This window comes from Dendrobates tinctorius, unplaced genomic scaffold (assembly GCF_039654945.1).
Source record: "Dendrobates tinctorius isolate UK_male_01 unplaced genomic scaffold, ASM3965494v1 ptg000243l, whole genome shotgun sequence".
Classification (NCBI taxonomy): domain Eukaryota; kingdom Metazoa; phylum Chordata; class Amphibia; order Anura; family Dendrobatidae; genus Dendrobates; species Dendrobates tinctorius.
In genome coordinates this window covers 11797982-11811693 of record NW_027361910.1, presented here as the reverse complement: position 1 = coordinate 11811693, position 13712 = coordinate 11797982, and the positions used below count along the sequence as shown (strand labels likewise).

Here is a 13712-nt window from a genome sequence, read left to right as displayed (position 1 = left end):
GCTGTGCCGGCCTGCCGGTGGTCTGTGCCGACTGCCCGGGGGTCTGTGCCGACTGTTCGGGGGTCTGTGCCGACTGCCCAGGGGTCTGTGCCGACTGTCCGGGGGTCTGTGCCGACTGCCCGGTGGTCTGTGTCGACTGTCCGGGGGTCTGTGCAGGCTGCGGGGGTCTGTGCAGGCATTGTCTGATGGGACTACAAGTCCCATCGGGCGATGCCTGCTACCATGACAGTGATTGACACATTAGCCAATGATGGGACAGTAGTAGTCCCATCATCCGGCTAATGTGTTGAATGTAAAAAAAAAAGAAAACATACTACATACATGCTACATACATACTACATATATACTACATGCATGCAACATACATACTACATATATACCACATGCATGCAACATGCATACTACATATATATACCACATATATACTACATGCATACTACATATATACCACATGCATGCAACATACATACTACATATATACAACATGCATACTACATATATACTACATGCATGCTACATACATATATACAACATGCATACTACATATATACCACATGCATGCAACATACATACTACATATATACTACATGCATGCAACATACATATATACTACATGCAACATACATACTACATATATACTACATGCATGCAACATGCATACTACAGATATACCACATATATACTACATGCATGCAACATACATATATACTACATATATACTACATGCAATATGCATACTACATATATACTACATGCATGCAACATACATACTACATATATACCACATGCATGCAACATGCATACTACATATATACCACATATATACTACATGCATGCAACATACATACAACATATATACTACATGCATGCAACATGCATACTACATGTATACTAAAGGCATGCAACATACATACATACTACATATATACCACATATATACTACATGCATACTAAATATATACCACATGCATGCAACATACATAAATACAACATATATACTACATGCATGCAACATACATATATACAACATATATACTACATGCATGCAACATGCATACTACATATATACCACATATACTACATGCAAGCAACATACATATATACTACATATATACTACATGCAACATACATACTACATACATACTACATATATACCACATGCATGCAACATGCATACTACATATATACTACATATATAATACATGCATGCAGCATACATATATACTACATGCATGCAACAAAATATATACATACTACATATATGCCACATGTATGCAACATGCATACTACATATATGCTACATATATACTACATGGAAATTTCTCACACAGCAATGCCATAAAATGAGACTAGGGACTTTTTTTTACAGTGGCGGAGGAATACAGTGCGGAAGGATACCTACCTCTCGTCATTGGTTTCCTGGAGCCCGTAGAGAACGATAGCATCAGCTGATGCTGATGTTCTCCATGCAAGATCGTCGTGGGACACTCGTGGACTTCTGCGGAGCGGATCAGTTGTAAGTATATTGGTGGTTTGTTATTTTGATATTTATTCCACAGATGACAATGGCTTCGGGGATCAAAGTGACAAGTGATGGTGAGTATGTACTCTATGTTATATGTACTGTATGTCTATATGTATGTATTGTATGAATGTATTGTATGTAGTATATATGTATGTTGCATGCATGTAGTATATATGTAGTATATATGTAGTATGCATGTTGCATGCATGTGGTATATATGCAGTATGTATGTAGTATGTATGTTGCATGTAGTATATATGTAGTATATATGTATGTTGCATGCATGTAGTATATATGTGGTATATATGTAGTATGCATGTTGCATGCATGTAATATGTATGTTGTATATATGTATGTTGCATGCATGTAGTATATATGTTGTATATATGTATGTTGCATGCATGTGGTATATATGTAGTATGCATGTAGTATATATGTGGTATATATGTAGTATGTATGTTGCATGCATTTAGTATATATGTAGTATGCATGTTGCATGCATGTAGCATATATGTAGTATATATGTAGTATGTATGTTGCACGTGGTATATATGTATGTTGCATGCATGTAGTATATATGTGGTATATATGTAGTATGTATGTTGCATGCATGAAGTATATATGTTGTATATATGTATGTTGCATGCATGTGGTATATATGTAGTATGCATGTAGTATATATATACTATGTACGTAGTATGTATGTATGTTGCATGCATGTAGTATATATGTAGTATATATGTAGTATGTATGTTGCATGCAGTATATATGCATGCATGTAGTATATATGTAGTATGTATGTTGCATGTAGTATATATGTAGTATATATGTATGTTGCATGCATGTAGTATATATGTAGTATATATGTCGTATGTATGTTGCATGTAGTATATATATATATGCATGTTGCATGCATGTAGTATATATGTAGTATGCATGTTGCATGCATGTGGTAAATATGTAGTATGTTGCATGCATTTAGTATATATGTATGTTGCATGCATGTAGTATATATGTATTATGCATGTTGCATGCATGTGGTATATATGTAGTATGTATGTAGTATGCATGTTGCATGCATGTAGTATATATGTTGTATGTATGTATGTTGCATGCATGTAGTATATATATGGTATATATGTAGTATGCATGTTGCATGCATGTGGTATATATGTAGTATGCATGTTGCATGCATGTGGTATATATGTAGTATGTATGTATGTTGCATGCATGTAGTATATATGTAGTATGCATGTAGTATATATGTAGTATGTATGTTGCATGCATGTAGTATATATGTAGTATATATGTTGCATGTAGTATATATGTCATATATATGTATGTTGTATGCATGTAGTATATATGTAGTATGCATGTTGCATGTAGTATATATGTAGTATGTATGTAGCATGCATGTAGCATATATGTAGTATGTATGTAGCATGCATGCAGTATGTATGTAGCATGTAGTATATATGTAGTATGTATGTAGCATGCATGTAGTATATATGTAGTATATATGTAGTATGCATGTTGCATGTAGTATATATGTAGTATGTATGTAGCATGCATGTAGTATGTATGTAGCATGTAGTATATATGTAGTATGTATGTTGCATGCATGTAGTATATATATGTAGTATGCATGTTGCATATATGTAGTATGTATGTAGCATGCATGTAGTATATATGTAGTATGTATGTAGCATGTATGTAGTATATATGTAGTATGCATGTTGCATGTACTATATATGTAGCATGCATGTTGTATATATGTAGTATGTATGTAGCATGCATGTAGTATATATGTAGTATGCATGTTGCATGCATGTAGTATATATGTAGTATGTATGTTGCATGCATGTAGTATATATGTAGTATGCATGTTGCATGCATGTAGTATATATGTAGTATGTATGTAGCATGTATGTAGTATGCATGTTGCATGTATGTAGTATGTATTTTTTTGTACATTCAACACATTAGCCAGATCATGGGACTACTACTGTCCCATCATTGGCTAATGTGTCAATCACCGTCATGGTAGCAGGCATCGCCCGATGGGACTTGTAGTGCTAATAGTGTGGTGCAGCCAGGAGAGTCCACATTTGAGAATCTAAATCATTTGTGCTAATAATGTGTTGCAGCCAGGAGTCCATATTTTAGAATCTGAATCTTTTCTGCTAATAGTGTGGTCCATACACCAGGCCACATTTCTGAATCTAAATCCTTTCTGTTATTAGTGTGGACCAGAGACCAGGCCACATTTCAGAATCAAAATCCTTTCTGCTAATTGTCTGAGCCATACACCAGACCACATTTCAGAATCAAAATCGTTTGTGCTAATAGTGTGGGCCAGACACTAGACCACAATTCAGCATCTTAAACCTTTCTGGTAAGATTGTAGTCCAGACACCAGGCCACATTTTTAAGCAGAATCCTTTCTGCTAATAGTGTGGTCCAGACACACTATCTCAGTTAACAAATACTGATTTTTAATTTAATGACAGGTGACTGACTGGTCTGGGATGATGAAAGAGCTGGTTAAAAAGAGGGGAAGGGTACATTCAACTTGAATTGGAAAAAGCGAGGTCGTGGTGGAAGAGGAAATAGGCTTGGTGTTCAAGGTGTACACGGGTTAGGTGATAATGTTACTGAAAGCTCTACTGAAAAAACACCGACTCGTCCTATCCAAAGGCAACTGACAACATCTGTTACTGGATGGGCTTCTTGACTCCCTTCCTTTGGCAGACGCACAGCAGTATGCCTTGTATATAAGGGCCAGAAACAGCATGTGCTCCATTGTACACCAAGCGCTGCATCAAGTAGCTGCTCCTCCTCTTCCTCCACCTTAACATCACACACAGCACAATCCTCAGAGGTGGCACCCCAATTACCCTTGTTTCCCCCCGCATCACAAGTCTCCAACTGCCCAATTGACTATGAGGAACCACAGATGGGCAAGGCCGCAGAGCTGTTCACACATTCTATTCCATGGGCATCAGAGGTCTGCTCCAAAGATACTCAGAATCAAGAGGAGTAAAGCATCTGCACCAATGGCCAATTTTTTTTCAGCTGGATTCAGCAGCACCGGACGAAGTAGGGTCTGAGCATTATCCAGACCCTCGTCCCCAGACTTTAACCCCAGGGATGGAGGTGATCCTGATGAGATTCAAATACCAGAGGAGCATGTGGACTGTACTGTGCTGTCTCACTGTGCTAAAATGCAGACAAGAGAGCCTCTGCAACCACTGGCTGTCCCATCGACTACATCAGCTGTTTCTTCCTCCTTCATCACTGTACAAAGTGTTTTCACCCAGGTCTTCGGCTGGAGAACCCATCAGCTGTTATGGAAGTGGACATGCCTGCTGTTTCATCGAGCACACCACATCTTTATCAATCCACTAACATATCCGCCTGCATCTCTCTCACAGTCCAGCAGTTTATCGTGTTCACCCTACTCCACCCTCTCTCAACACAGCAGCCAGTCCTTAGTGCTGCAGTTGTGGTCGCGTAAAATAATGTTTCTTCCTACATATGCCAAAGCTAAGAGCTTGAACTCCACCATCTCCAATCTGTTTGCCACGAAAATGCTGCTTTTTCGCCTGGTGGATACAGATAGTTTCTGAAACCTGATGGCCATTGCAGTCCCCCAGTACCAGTAACCCAGTCACCATTACTTCTCTAAGAAAGCTGTACCTGCACTACACCAGCGTGTCACAGACAACATCACCCGGTCCTTTAAAAATTCTATGTCTGTAAGGGTGCATTTTACCACTGACATCTGGAAAAGCAAACATGTCCAGGGGCGTTACATCTTGTTGACTTGGCTCTGGGTGACTCTGTTGGCTGTGCAGGCAAGGGGCTGCTCCACAATTCTTGGAATCCCCAAGGCTTGTGGGAAGAACCACTGTATCTAACACTTCCTCCACTGCTTCTGCCTCCTTTACCTCCTCTTGGGCATTTACCTGCACCCTCAACCTTTCACTTAATGAGACATATGCCTTGGAGATCACAGTCATATGGCTCAAGAGTTGTGGACATCAATCCAGGCCGAGTTTGAGCAATGACTGTCTCCACTGAACCTGGAGCCAGGGAAGGTCATGTGCAATAATGGTGCTAACCTGGTGATGGCCCTACGTTGGGGCAACCTCACACATGTGCCTTGCATGACTCAAATCCTCAGCCTGGTGGTACAGCAATTTCTCCACCACCATCCCGGCCTGGATGCGCAGGTGCAGAAAGCATGATTGCTGTGTGCTCAATTCCACCATTCGCACTCCACAGGTTTTCGACTTGCATCGCTATAGAGGTATTTCGGCCTACCGGTCAACTGTTTTATTTGGGATGTTCTGACACAGTGGAATTCCACTCTGCACATGTTGCAGCGACTTTGTCAGCAGCAATGAGCCCTGGTTCAGTATAGCTTTTTGCATAGCCTGGGCCAGTGCAGTATGGACGTGGTTCAAATCACACTTGTGGAGTTGGCACACATGAAGGACCTCTGCACCCTTTTTCACAGTAAGATGGGTATCACTGACAAAACCATCACCAGCATCACTTTTCCAGTCATCTACATGCTGGAGCACACTTTGAATAAACTGCCGGAGGAGGTGGTGGACTCAGAGGAAGAGGTGGAAGTAGAGGAAGATGCAGAAGGTATAACAATATCTCTAAGTTCTGGACTGTCATTGCACAGGTGGGTGCCATGGGAGGGAGGATTACAGCGATCACGGGGGGCTCATGGTAGCAGACAAATGGTTAGTGAAGGTGCAGGAGCCAAAGAACAAATGGAGTAGGACAAGGAGGAAGAGGTGATGGGCGCGCAACAGTCAGGAGAAGAAGATAATGATCCCCTCTCCTTTGTCGGTTGGTTTTGAGAGGATGGAGGAAGTAAGGTTGAGTGTTACCTTGCCACAAACACATCATGAACTTAGACCTCATGGATTCGCCCTACACACGAGCACCTTCTTGCTGTACTATCTGCAACATGATGCTCATATTGTTAGGATTAGAAATAGTGCTGACTACTGGGTTGCCACTCTGTTAGTTTCATGGTACAAGAATAAATTTTGCCAGATGCTTCCCCCCTGGAAATGGATGCCCACATGCTGTAGTATCAATATGCACTTGTAGACAATCTTAAGAGTGGTTTTCCCCAAGACAACAGTGACGCATACAGGGTGCATTGCAGTTATAGACTTCCAACTCCGAGAACGTAGAGTCATTAATGCAAAAACATTACCAGCAGCAGCAGTGTAAGTGGCAGAAGCAATTTCTGTGAGTCGTTTCACACATTTTTTAGACCAGCCCATGCACCAGCAGAACAGAGTACAAGTCTGACACTTTGTGAACAACTGGAGAGGATGGTGCAGGGGTATGTCAAGCTCACTATCAATGCAATCAGGGGAGTTTTGACTCTTTTGCATTTTGGTCTTTAAAAATAGAAGAGTGGCCTGAGCTCGCCCAGCAACCATTGTTCTCTCAGAATGTGTCTTCAGCGCTGCTGGTGGTGTCCTGACAGATAAACGCATCCGGCTGTCCCCTGAAAGTGTGAACTGCCTAAGTTTCATCAAGATGAACAAGTCATGGATCTCCAATGACTTTTCCACCCCAGTTGCAGACTAGGCAGATGTTAGAATCTTTTTCGCCTTGACCATCCTCCATCTTGTTGTGGTTTTCTGGCTTCTGGTCTTTTTCCTCTGGTGCTGGGTTTGTCTTAAGGGCCTGTCACATTAAGCGATATCGCTGGCAATATCGCTATAATGTCACTGGTTTTTGTGATGTTATAGCGATATTGCTAGCGATATCGCTATGTCTGATACTTACCTCCGACCGCTCCCCCACTGGTTATCACTGATCGCGCGAGAACGTCCTGGACCGTTTCTCGTCGTCAGCTTCCTGCTGTGGAAACGAGCGACGCGTGGACGCGGGCGGGAGGACGTCAGGATCGCCTCGTCTGACAGGTAAGTAGCGACCCCTGCGATGTCACTGGTGAGATCTGCCTGTGGTGTGGCAGCTCACTAGCGATGCATCAGCAATCCTGACCGTGTCATATCACTGGTCGGGTTCGCTGGTGCATCGCTAAGTGTGACAGTACTTTTAGGTAGGGTGATTGCATCATCCTTTTTTACCCTGCACCTGCCTCCCAGTGCTTGCTGCACAACAGTTTTAATCCGCTAGTGTTCTGGCTAGGTGCCTTGTTTGCTTTCTGTGTGTGCAGTTTGTGCAGTTTTAGGATCTCTAGTTCTGCAAGTTTTGTTTTTAGTTCTCCATTCATTTCTGCAGCTCCCGTTATTTTCCTACTAGGAGGTTACCTGTTTTTGTTTCCCAGTCCCTAGACTTCTCAAGGATTCCCTTCCCCCTACCTATAGGTCTTTGTTTGAGTTTAGTCTAGGAAGGGTTGGTGGGTCTATTCACATGGAATAGGTGGCCCACTCCATTGTAGTGTTTCAGCCTAGTTCTAGTGCAGGGTCAGTTTCTTCCTAGACTAAACTCAAACAAAGACCTATAGGATCCAGGAGCTTCTCGCGCGATCAGTGATAACCAGCAGGGGAGCCGGTCGGAGGTAAGTATCACATGCAGCGATATCGCTAGCAATATCGCTGTAACGTCACAAAATCGGTGACTTTACAGCGATATTGCTAGCGATATCGCAGTGTGTAACGGGGGCTTAAACCATTTCTGGTAGAGGTTGATGCCTTATCAGTTGGGGTGGGGGCAGTTCTGTCCCAGGAAGGAGAGGATGGGGAACATCCCTATGCTTTCTTTTCTAAAATTTTTTTGGAGACTGAACTCAACTATGATGTTGGGAACCGAGAGATGTTGGCTAGTAAACTTGCATTTGAGCATTGGCAACATTTTTTGGAGGGGGCTAGACATCCAATACAGGTTTTTACTGATCATAAGAATCTGATATATCTGGATGCTGTTAAATATTTGAATGCCCATCAAGCTAGGTGGGCACTGTTTTTTGCTCAGTTCCATTTCTCTGTAACATCCCTGTGACAAAGAATATTAAAGCGGACACTTTATCTCTTAGTTTCTCTCCAGACATTAATACTGAAAAGGAGGAATGTATTTTGCGGAGAGGGGTGGTGGTGGCAGCATTGGTTTTTGATTTGGACAATAGCATTCTAGGAGCCCAGAATGCTGCACCAAAGAATACTCCGGATGGTAAATTATTTGTGCCTAGAGCCTTGAGAAGAGTTTTGTTTTCTGAATGTCATGAGTCTCGCTTGACGGGTCATCCAGGGATTTCAGAAACTAGAAAGTCGATCGGTAAAAGTTTCTGGTGGCCAGGGTGGCAAAGAGAAATCATCAAGTGGGTGCTTCAGTGTACTGTGTGCGCTAGGTCAAAAGCCTCACATGCCCCAACTGGATGCATCTTTCTTTGGATTTTATCACTGATCTGCTGGTCTGAGTGTTTTTCTGTCATCTGGTTTGTTGTAGACCAGTTTAGTAAGATGAGTCATCTGGTCCCGTTTAATAAATTACCCTGCGCCAAGACTCTAGCTAAGGCATTTGTGAAATAGATTGTCAGGCTCCATGGTGTTAACACGGACATTGTTTCCGATAAGGTACCACAGTTTGTGGCTCGCTTTTGGCGTGCTTTTTGTGACAGACTGATGGTTCACTTGTCATTTTCATCAGGTTATCATCCGGAGTCCAATGGACAGACCGAAAGCAAAAACCAAGACGTGCTGTTTTTGAGATGTTTTGTAGCAGACAATCAGGAGATGTGGTTGGAATATCTACCACTAGCTGAGTTTGCTCTTAATAATCATACATCTTCCCTGGCTGGGTGTTCTCCTTTTTTTACTGTTCAGGGAGACATCCATCTCTCAGTCCATTTTCAAAGGTTGGGGCGGCGGTGCCTGAGGAGGAGAGTTTTTCTGGAAATTTAGAAAGGGTTTGGACCAGTTTACGCCATAATCTGAAAGAGGCAAATAGGAGGTCAAAGAAATATTTTGACAAGAAAAGAAGGGAGGCGTTGTTTGCAGTAGGGACATGGTGTGGTTGTCCTCTAGGAATCTGCATTTGAAGATCCCTTCTGAAAAACTGGGGCCTAAGTTTGTAGGACCCTTCAAAGTGGTTCAGGTTGTCAACTCGGCAGCGGTGAGATTAGACATCCCCTCGTCCTGGTGAATTAATTCAGTTTTTCATGTATCTTTACTGAAGAGAGTTGACATGCCAGACAAGAAGGCGATGCCAGCTATTCCTCCAATTGATGAGGACGGTGAGTTTGAGATTTCACGCATTTTAGATTTCAGGTGGCACAGAAGAAGGTTGGAAGGTTGCAGTATCTCGTGTCCTGGAAGGGTTTCTGTCCTGAGGACAATTCCTGGGTGAAAGCTATAGATGTCTCAGCCTCAAGGCTTATTAAGGCTTTTCACAGGAAATTTCCGAATAAGGCTTGGCCAAGATGATCCGGAGGATCCTAGTAAAAGGGGAGGTACTGCTAGAATCTATTTCGTTTTGACCATCCGCCATCTTGTTATGGTTTTCTGGCTGCTGGTCTTTTTCCTCTGGTGCGGGATTTGTCTTAGGTGAGGTGATTGTATCATCCTTTATTATCCTGCACCTGCCTCCCAGTCCTTGCTGGATAACAATGTTAATCCGCTAGTGTTCTGGCTAGGTGCCTTGTTTGCTTTCTGTGTGTGCAGTTTGTGCAGTTCTGGGATCTCTAGTTCTGCCAGTTTTGTTTTTAGCTCTTCATTTGTTTCTGCAGCTCCCATTATTTTCCTACTAGGAGGTTAACCGGTTTTTGTTTCCCAGTCCCTAGTTTTCTCAGGGATTCCCTTCCCCCTACCTATAGGTCTTCATTTGAGTTTAGTCTAGGAAATGTCGGTGGGTCTATTCACAAGGAATAGGTGGCCCACTCCATTGTAGGGTTTCAGCCTAGTCCTAGTGCAGGGTCAGTTTCTTCCCTATCTATCCTAGTCCTGAGTTGCAGATTCATAACAGTAGACTAGGTTATGGTGTAGTTTTTAGTGTCCTGCATTGATCTTGCGTTACTCAGTAGTTTTTTACAAAGGTGGCAGATAAGGTGAGTTGAGTCATCCTTTGTGGTCTCAAAAAGGGCAAGGCTAGCCAACCCTTGCCACCCCTGCCAACTTCAGACCCACGACCGCTGCTTGCCACAATCAAAGTTGTGACTGAGGATGCAGTTCTTGACATTGTTGCATCACTCAATGTTTAAAGGGTACTATATATTATAAAAAGTAGAGATAAAAAAGTAGAGGGAAAAAGTAAAAAGGAAAAATTTTGAAGAGAAAAATGAAAGAAAATCCGTAGATGTAAAAATAAAAAATTTGCACACAATATTACAGTGATGTCCACTACACTAATTCCCTGCCTATAAAGCTACTGAATGCTAACTATTCTTTCTTTTTGCAAAAGATAAAAAGATGTCACTAAGGCTAGTTTCACATTAGCGTTTGGAGGCACATCGGACGCTCGCTGTGAAGCTCTGCCCCCTGCCACACCTCCTCCGGTTAGCTCCGCCTATGGGCACATGGCGCTGCATGCGACCTGCGTACCCTATCTTTAGCATTGGGTACACAGGCCATGCGCAGGTATGCTTTTGCCGCCGCATGCGTCCTTTTGAAGGTGCGGCGATCGCACCAAAATGCAACACGTTACATTTGGCACAGGTTGCCGCATCGGCAAAAGGACGCATGCAGCGGCAAAAGCATACCTGCACACGGCCTGCGTACCCAGTGCTAAAGATAGGGTACGCAGGTCGCATGCAGCGTCATGCGCCCATAGGCGGAGCTGACCGGAGGAGGCACGGTAGGGAGCAGAGCTTCACGGCGAGTGTTCGCTGCACCTCCAAACGTTAATGTGAAACCAGCCTATCACTGCAACATACTCTGCCCTAATGCACTAGCTAAAAATTTACTCAGCGCAAACAATTGTTATTTTTTTTGCAAAAGAAAAACAGACGTCACTAACAATGTGATGTATGCTCCGCTAATGCACTAGCTAAAAATGTGCTTGCCACAAACAATTCTTTTTTTTGCAAAGGAAAATTGCTACCTCCGTGCCTATAAAGCTACTCTGTACTAATTTTTTTTCTAAAAGAAAATCGGATTTCACTAACACTGTGACATCCGCTACTCTAATGCAGTACCTTGCTACCTATAAGGCTACTCTGTACTAACTAATATTTTTTTTTTATAAAACAAAATTGGACATCACTAGCACTTTGATATCCACTACTCTAATATGCTACTTCGCTATCTAAAAAAACAACACTACACTATTATTTTTTTTCTAAAAAAAAAAAAAAAAAAAATTGGACATCACTTACACTTCAACATCCGCTACTCTAATTAGCTAAAAAATACAAAGTCACTTGGTGCAGTCTCTTATCAGCAGCGATACTAAACAGAGAACTGTGTCCATGGGAAGAGCATGATTGCTCAGAGCGGGACACGGCACACATGAAAAAAATGCAAAAAAAGTGCGCAAAAAATACATTTGCGAGTTGGGGGATTGGCGAGGGTGGGACTGTAAGAGCGATTGGGGAACTGCTTGTGCTGTGATCACAAATTAAGTCACACAGTAGCCAGCACAAAGCACAGGAGGTTGTAGCAGGTACAGATCGCTAGAGGCACTGGAGGACACAGATCGCTTGAAGATCGCACTGGTCACCAATGAAATTCTCTCTCTCAGGTTCACAACCACTTTGCATGCAAACTCTGAGATAAAGATGGCGCATAGAGTGGGGAATCGCTATTGTAGATTAACCCTTTTGGAGCTGATTGGCCAGTAACTATCGTTCATCCAATCAGCGCCAAAGGGCTTTATCAGGAAAGGTGACAACTCGATCACCCCATATCGCTGTGACTCCTGTGATTCGCACTGTGTGACCAATCACAGCATGCCCATTTTTTTCAACTTTATTGTGACATCGCTGTGACTGGCTGGTTAGAATTGAACAGCCAGTAACAGCGATTGTTGACACAGGGGGGCGCTAAGGTCCCCATGGGTGATGTGCAGGAATGGCCTGCTGTCAGGGACAGCAGCCATGTTAACTCGGTCACGTGTGATGCAGCGTGGTGACCGGAAATGATTGATGCCGTAAAACGCAGCTCCTACAGCGCATGTCGGGAAGGCGTTAATCTGTTGGATGAATTTTAAGCCGGCTACAGACAAATGTAAGAACATCTTCTGTTATACTGTATATGGCTGTAAAATAATTCTTATGTGACTAGTCTAGGCGAGAAAAACACAAAATCATATTTTAAATCTGATCACAAATTAGATGAAAACCATGCTTTTGTCTTTTTCTCAGCAAGTCTGGTCACATGAGAATTATATTACAACCATGTATAGTACAACAGAAGATGTTCTTACATATGATCAGTGAAAGGTTAGGATGCTATTAATCCTTAGGTAACACAATCAATACTAAAGACCCATTTAGCAGGCTCCATTCATGTTTATGTTGAGCACCAGAAACCATCGATTTCACAGGTCAATGACTTGTGCAATTTGACATTAAGCACAATTATTCTGCACATACCGCTTATTTCCCATTATGGGAACCCTCCAACCTTTGATCTGATTTAATTCAGTGTCAGACACATCTATCAGCAGAGGAAGCCGTGGAACCCACACTGTCATTTCTAGTGAGGGCTTGAAATGTTGATAGGAGAAATTCACAATGGCATTAACCTTTCCTTTAATTTCCTTTCCATTTACGAAGACATAGTCACATCTCTCCGAAACCTGTTAGACAGAAAAAGAGCAAGCTTATAAACCAACCAAGGATATCTTACATAGCGTTGAAATCTGAATCTGGAACAACATTTCTAATTAAATAGGAGTAACTAATTACTTAAAAAATGAAGGAAAGGCAGACATGGAGATTTATGTTGTACAAATATTTCGACATAAATCATTTTTTATGCATACAGCATGTCGTGCAGCTATGACACTGCACGGAAGACATTTTCTGCTGATTGACATATTATCTCAGTCAGAAGACACCAGCACAGTAATGTCTCATGGAATGTGTCTCACGTGAGGAAACTTACAACAGCTACTTGTTGTTATGTATTTGGAAACATGACATAATATTTTGTTCATGTGTTTCACAATGACTGACAACACAACAAGTTTTTGTTGGAACCGGTAGGGAAAAAAACATGGAGAAGAGGGGTTGACTTTAGAAGAT

General features: G+C 42.1%; 1 protein-coding gene across 1 annotated transcript in view; it reads right to left on the bottom strand.

Annotated features, from left to right (window-relative positions):
* TMEM132D (transmembrane protein 132D) overlaps positions 1-13712 on the bottom strand; it is a 1611777-nt gene that overhangs the window by 24243 nt on the left and 1573822 nt on the right. The window contains exon 6 of the mRNA XM_073557069.1: positions 13059-13264. Within this exon, the coding sequence (XP_073413170.1) occupies positions 13059-13264 (206 nt within the window). The remainder of the gene's footprint in view (positions 1-13058; positions 13265-13712) is intronic.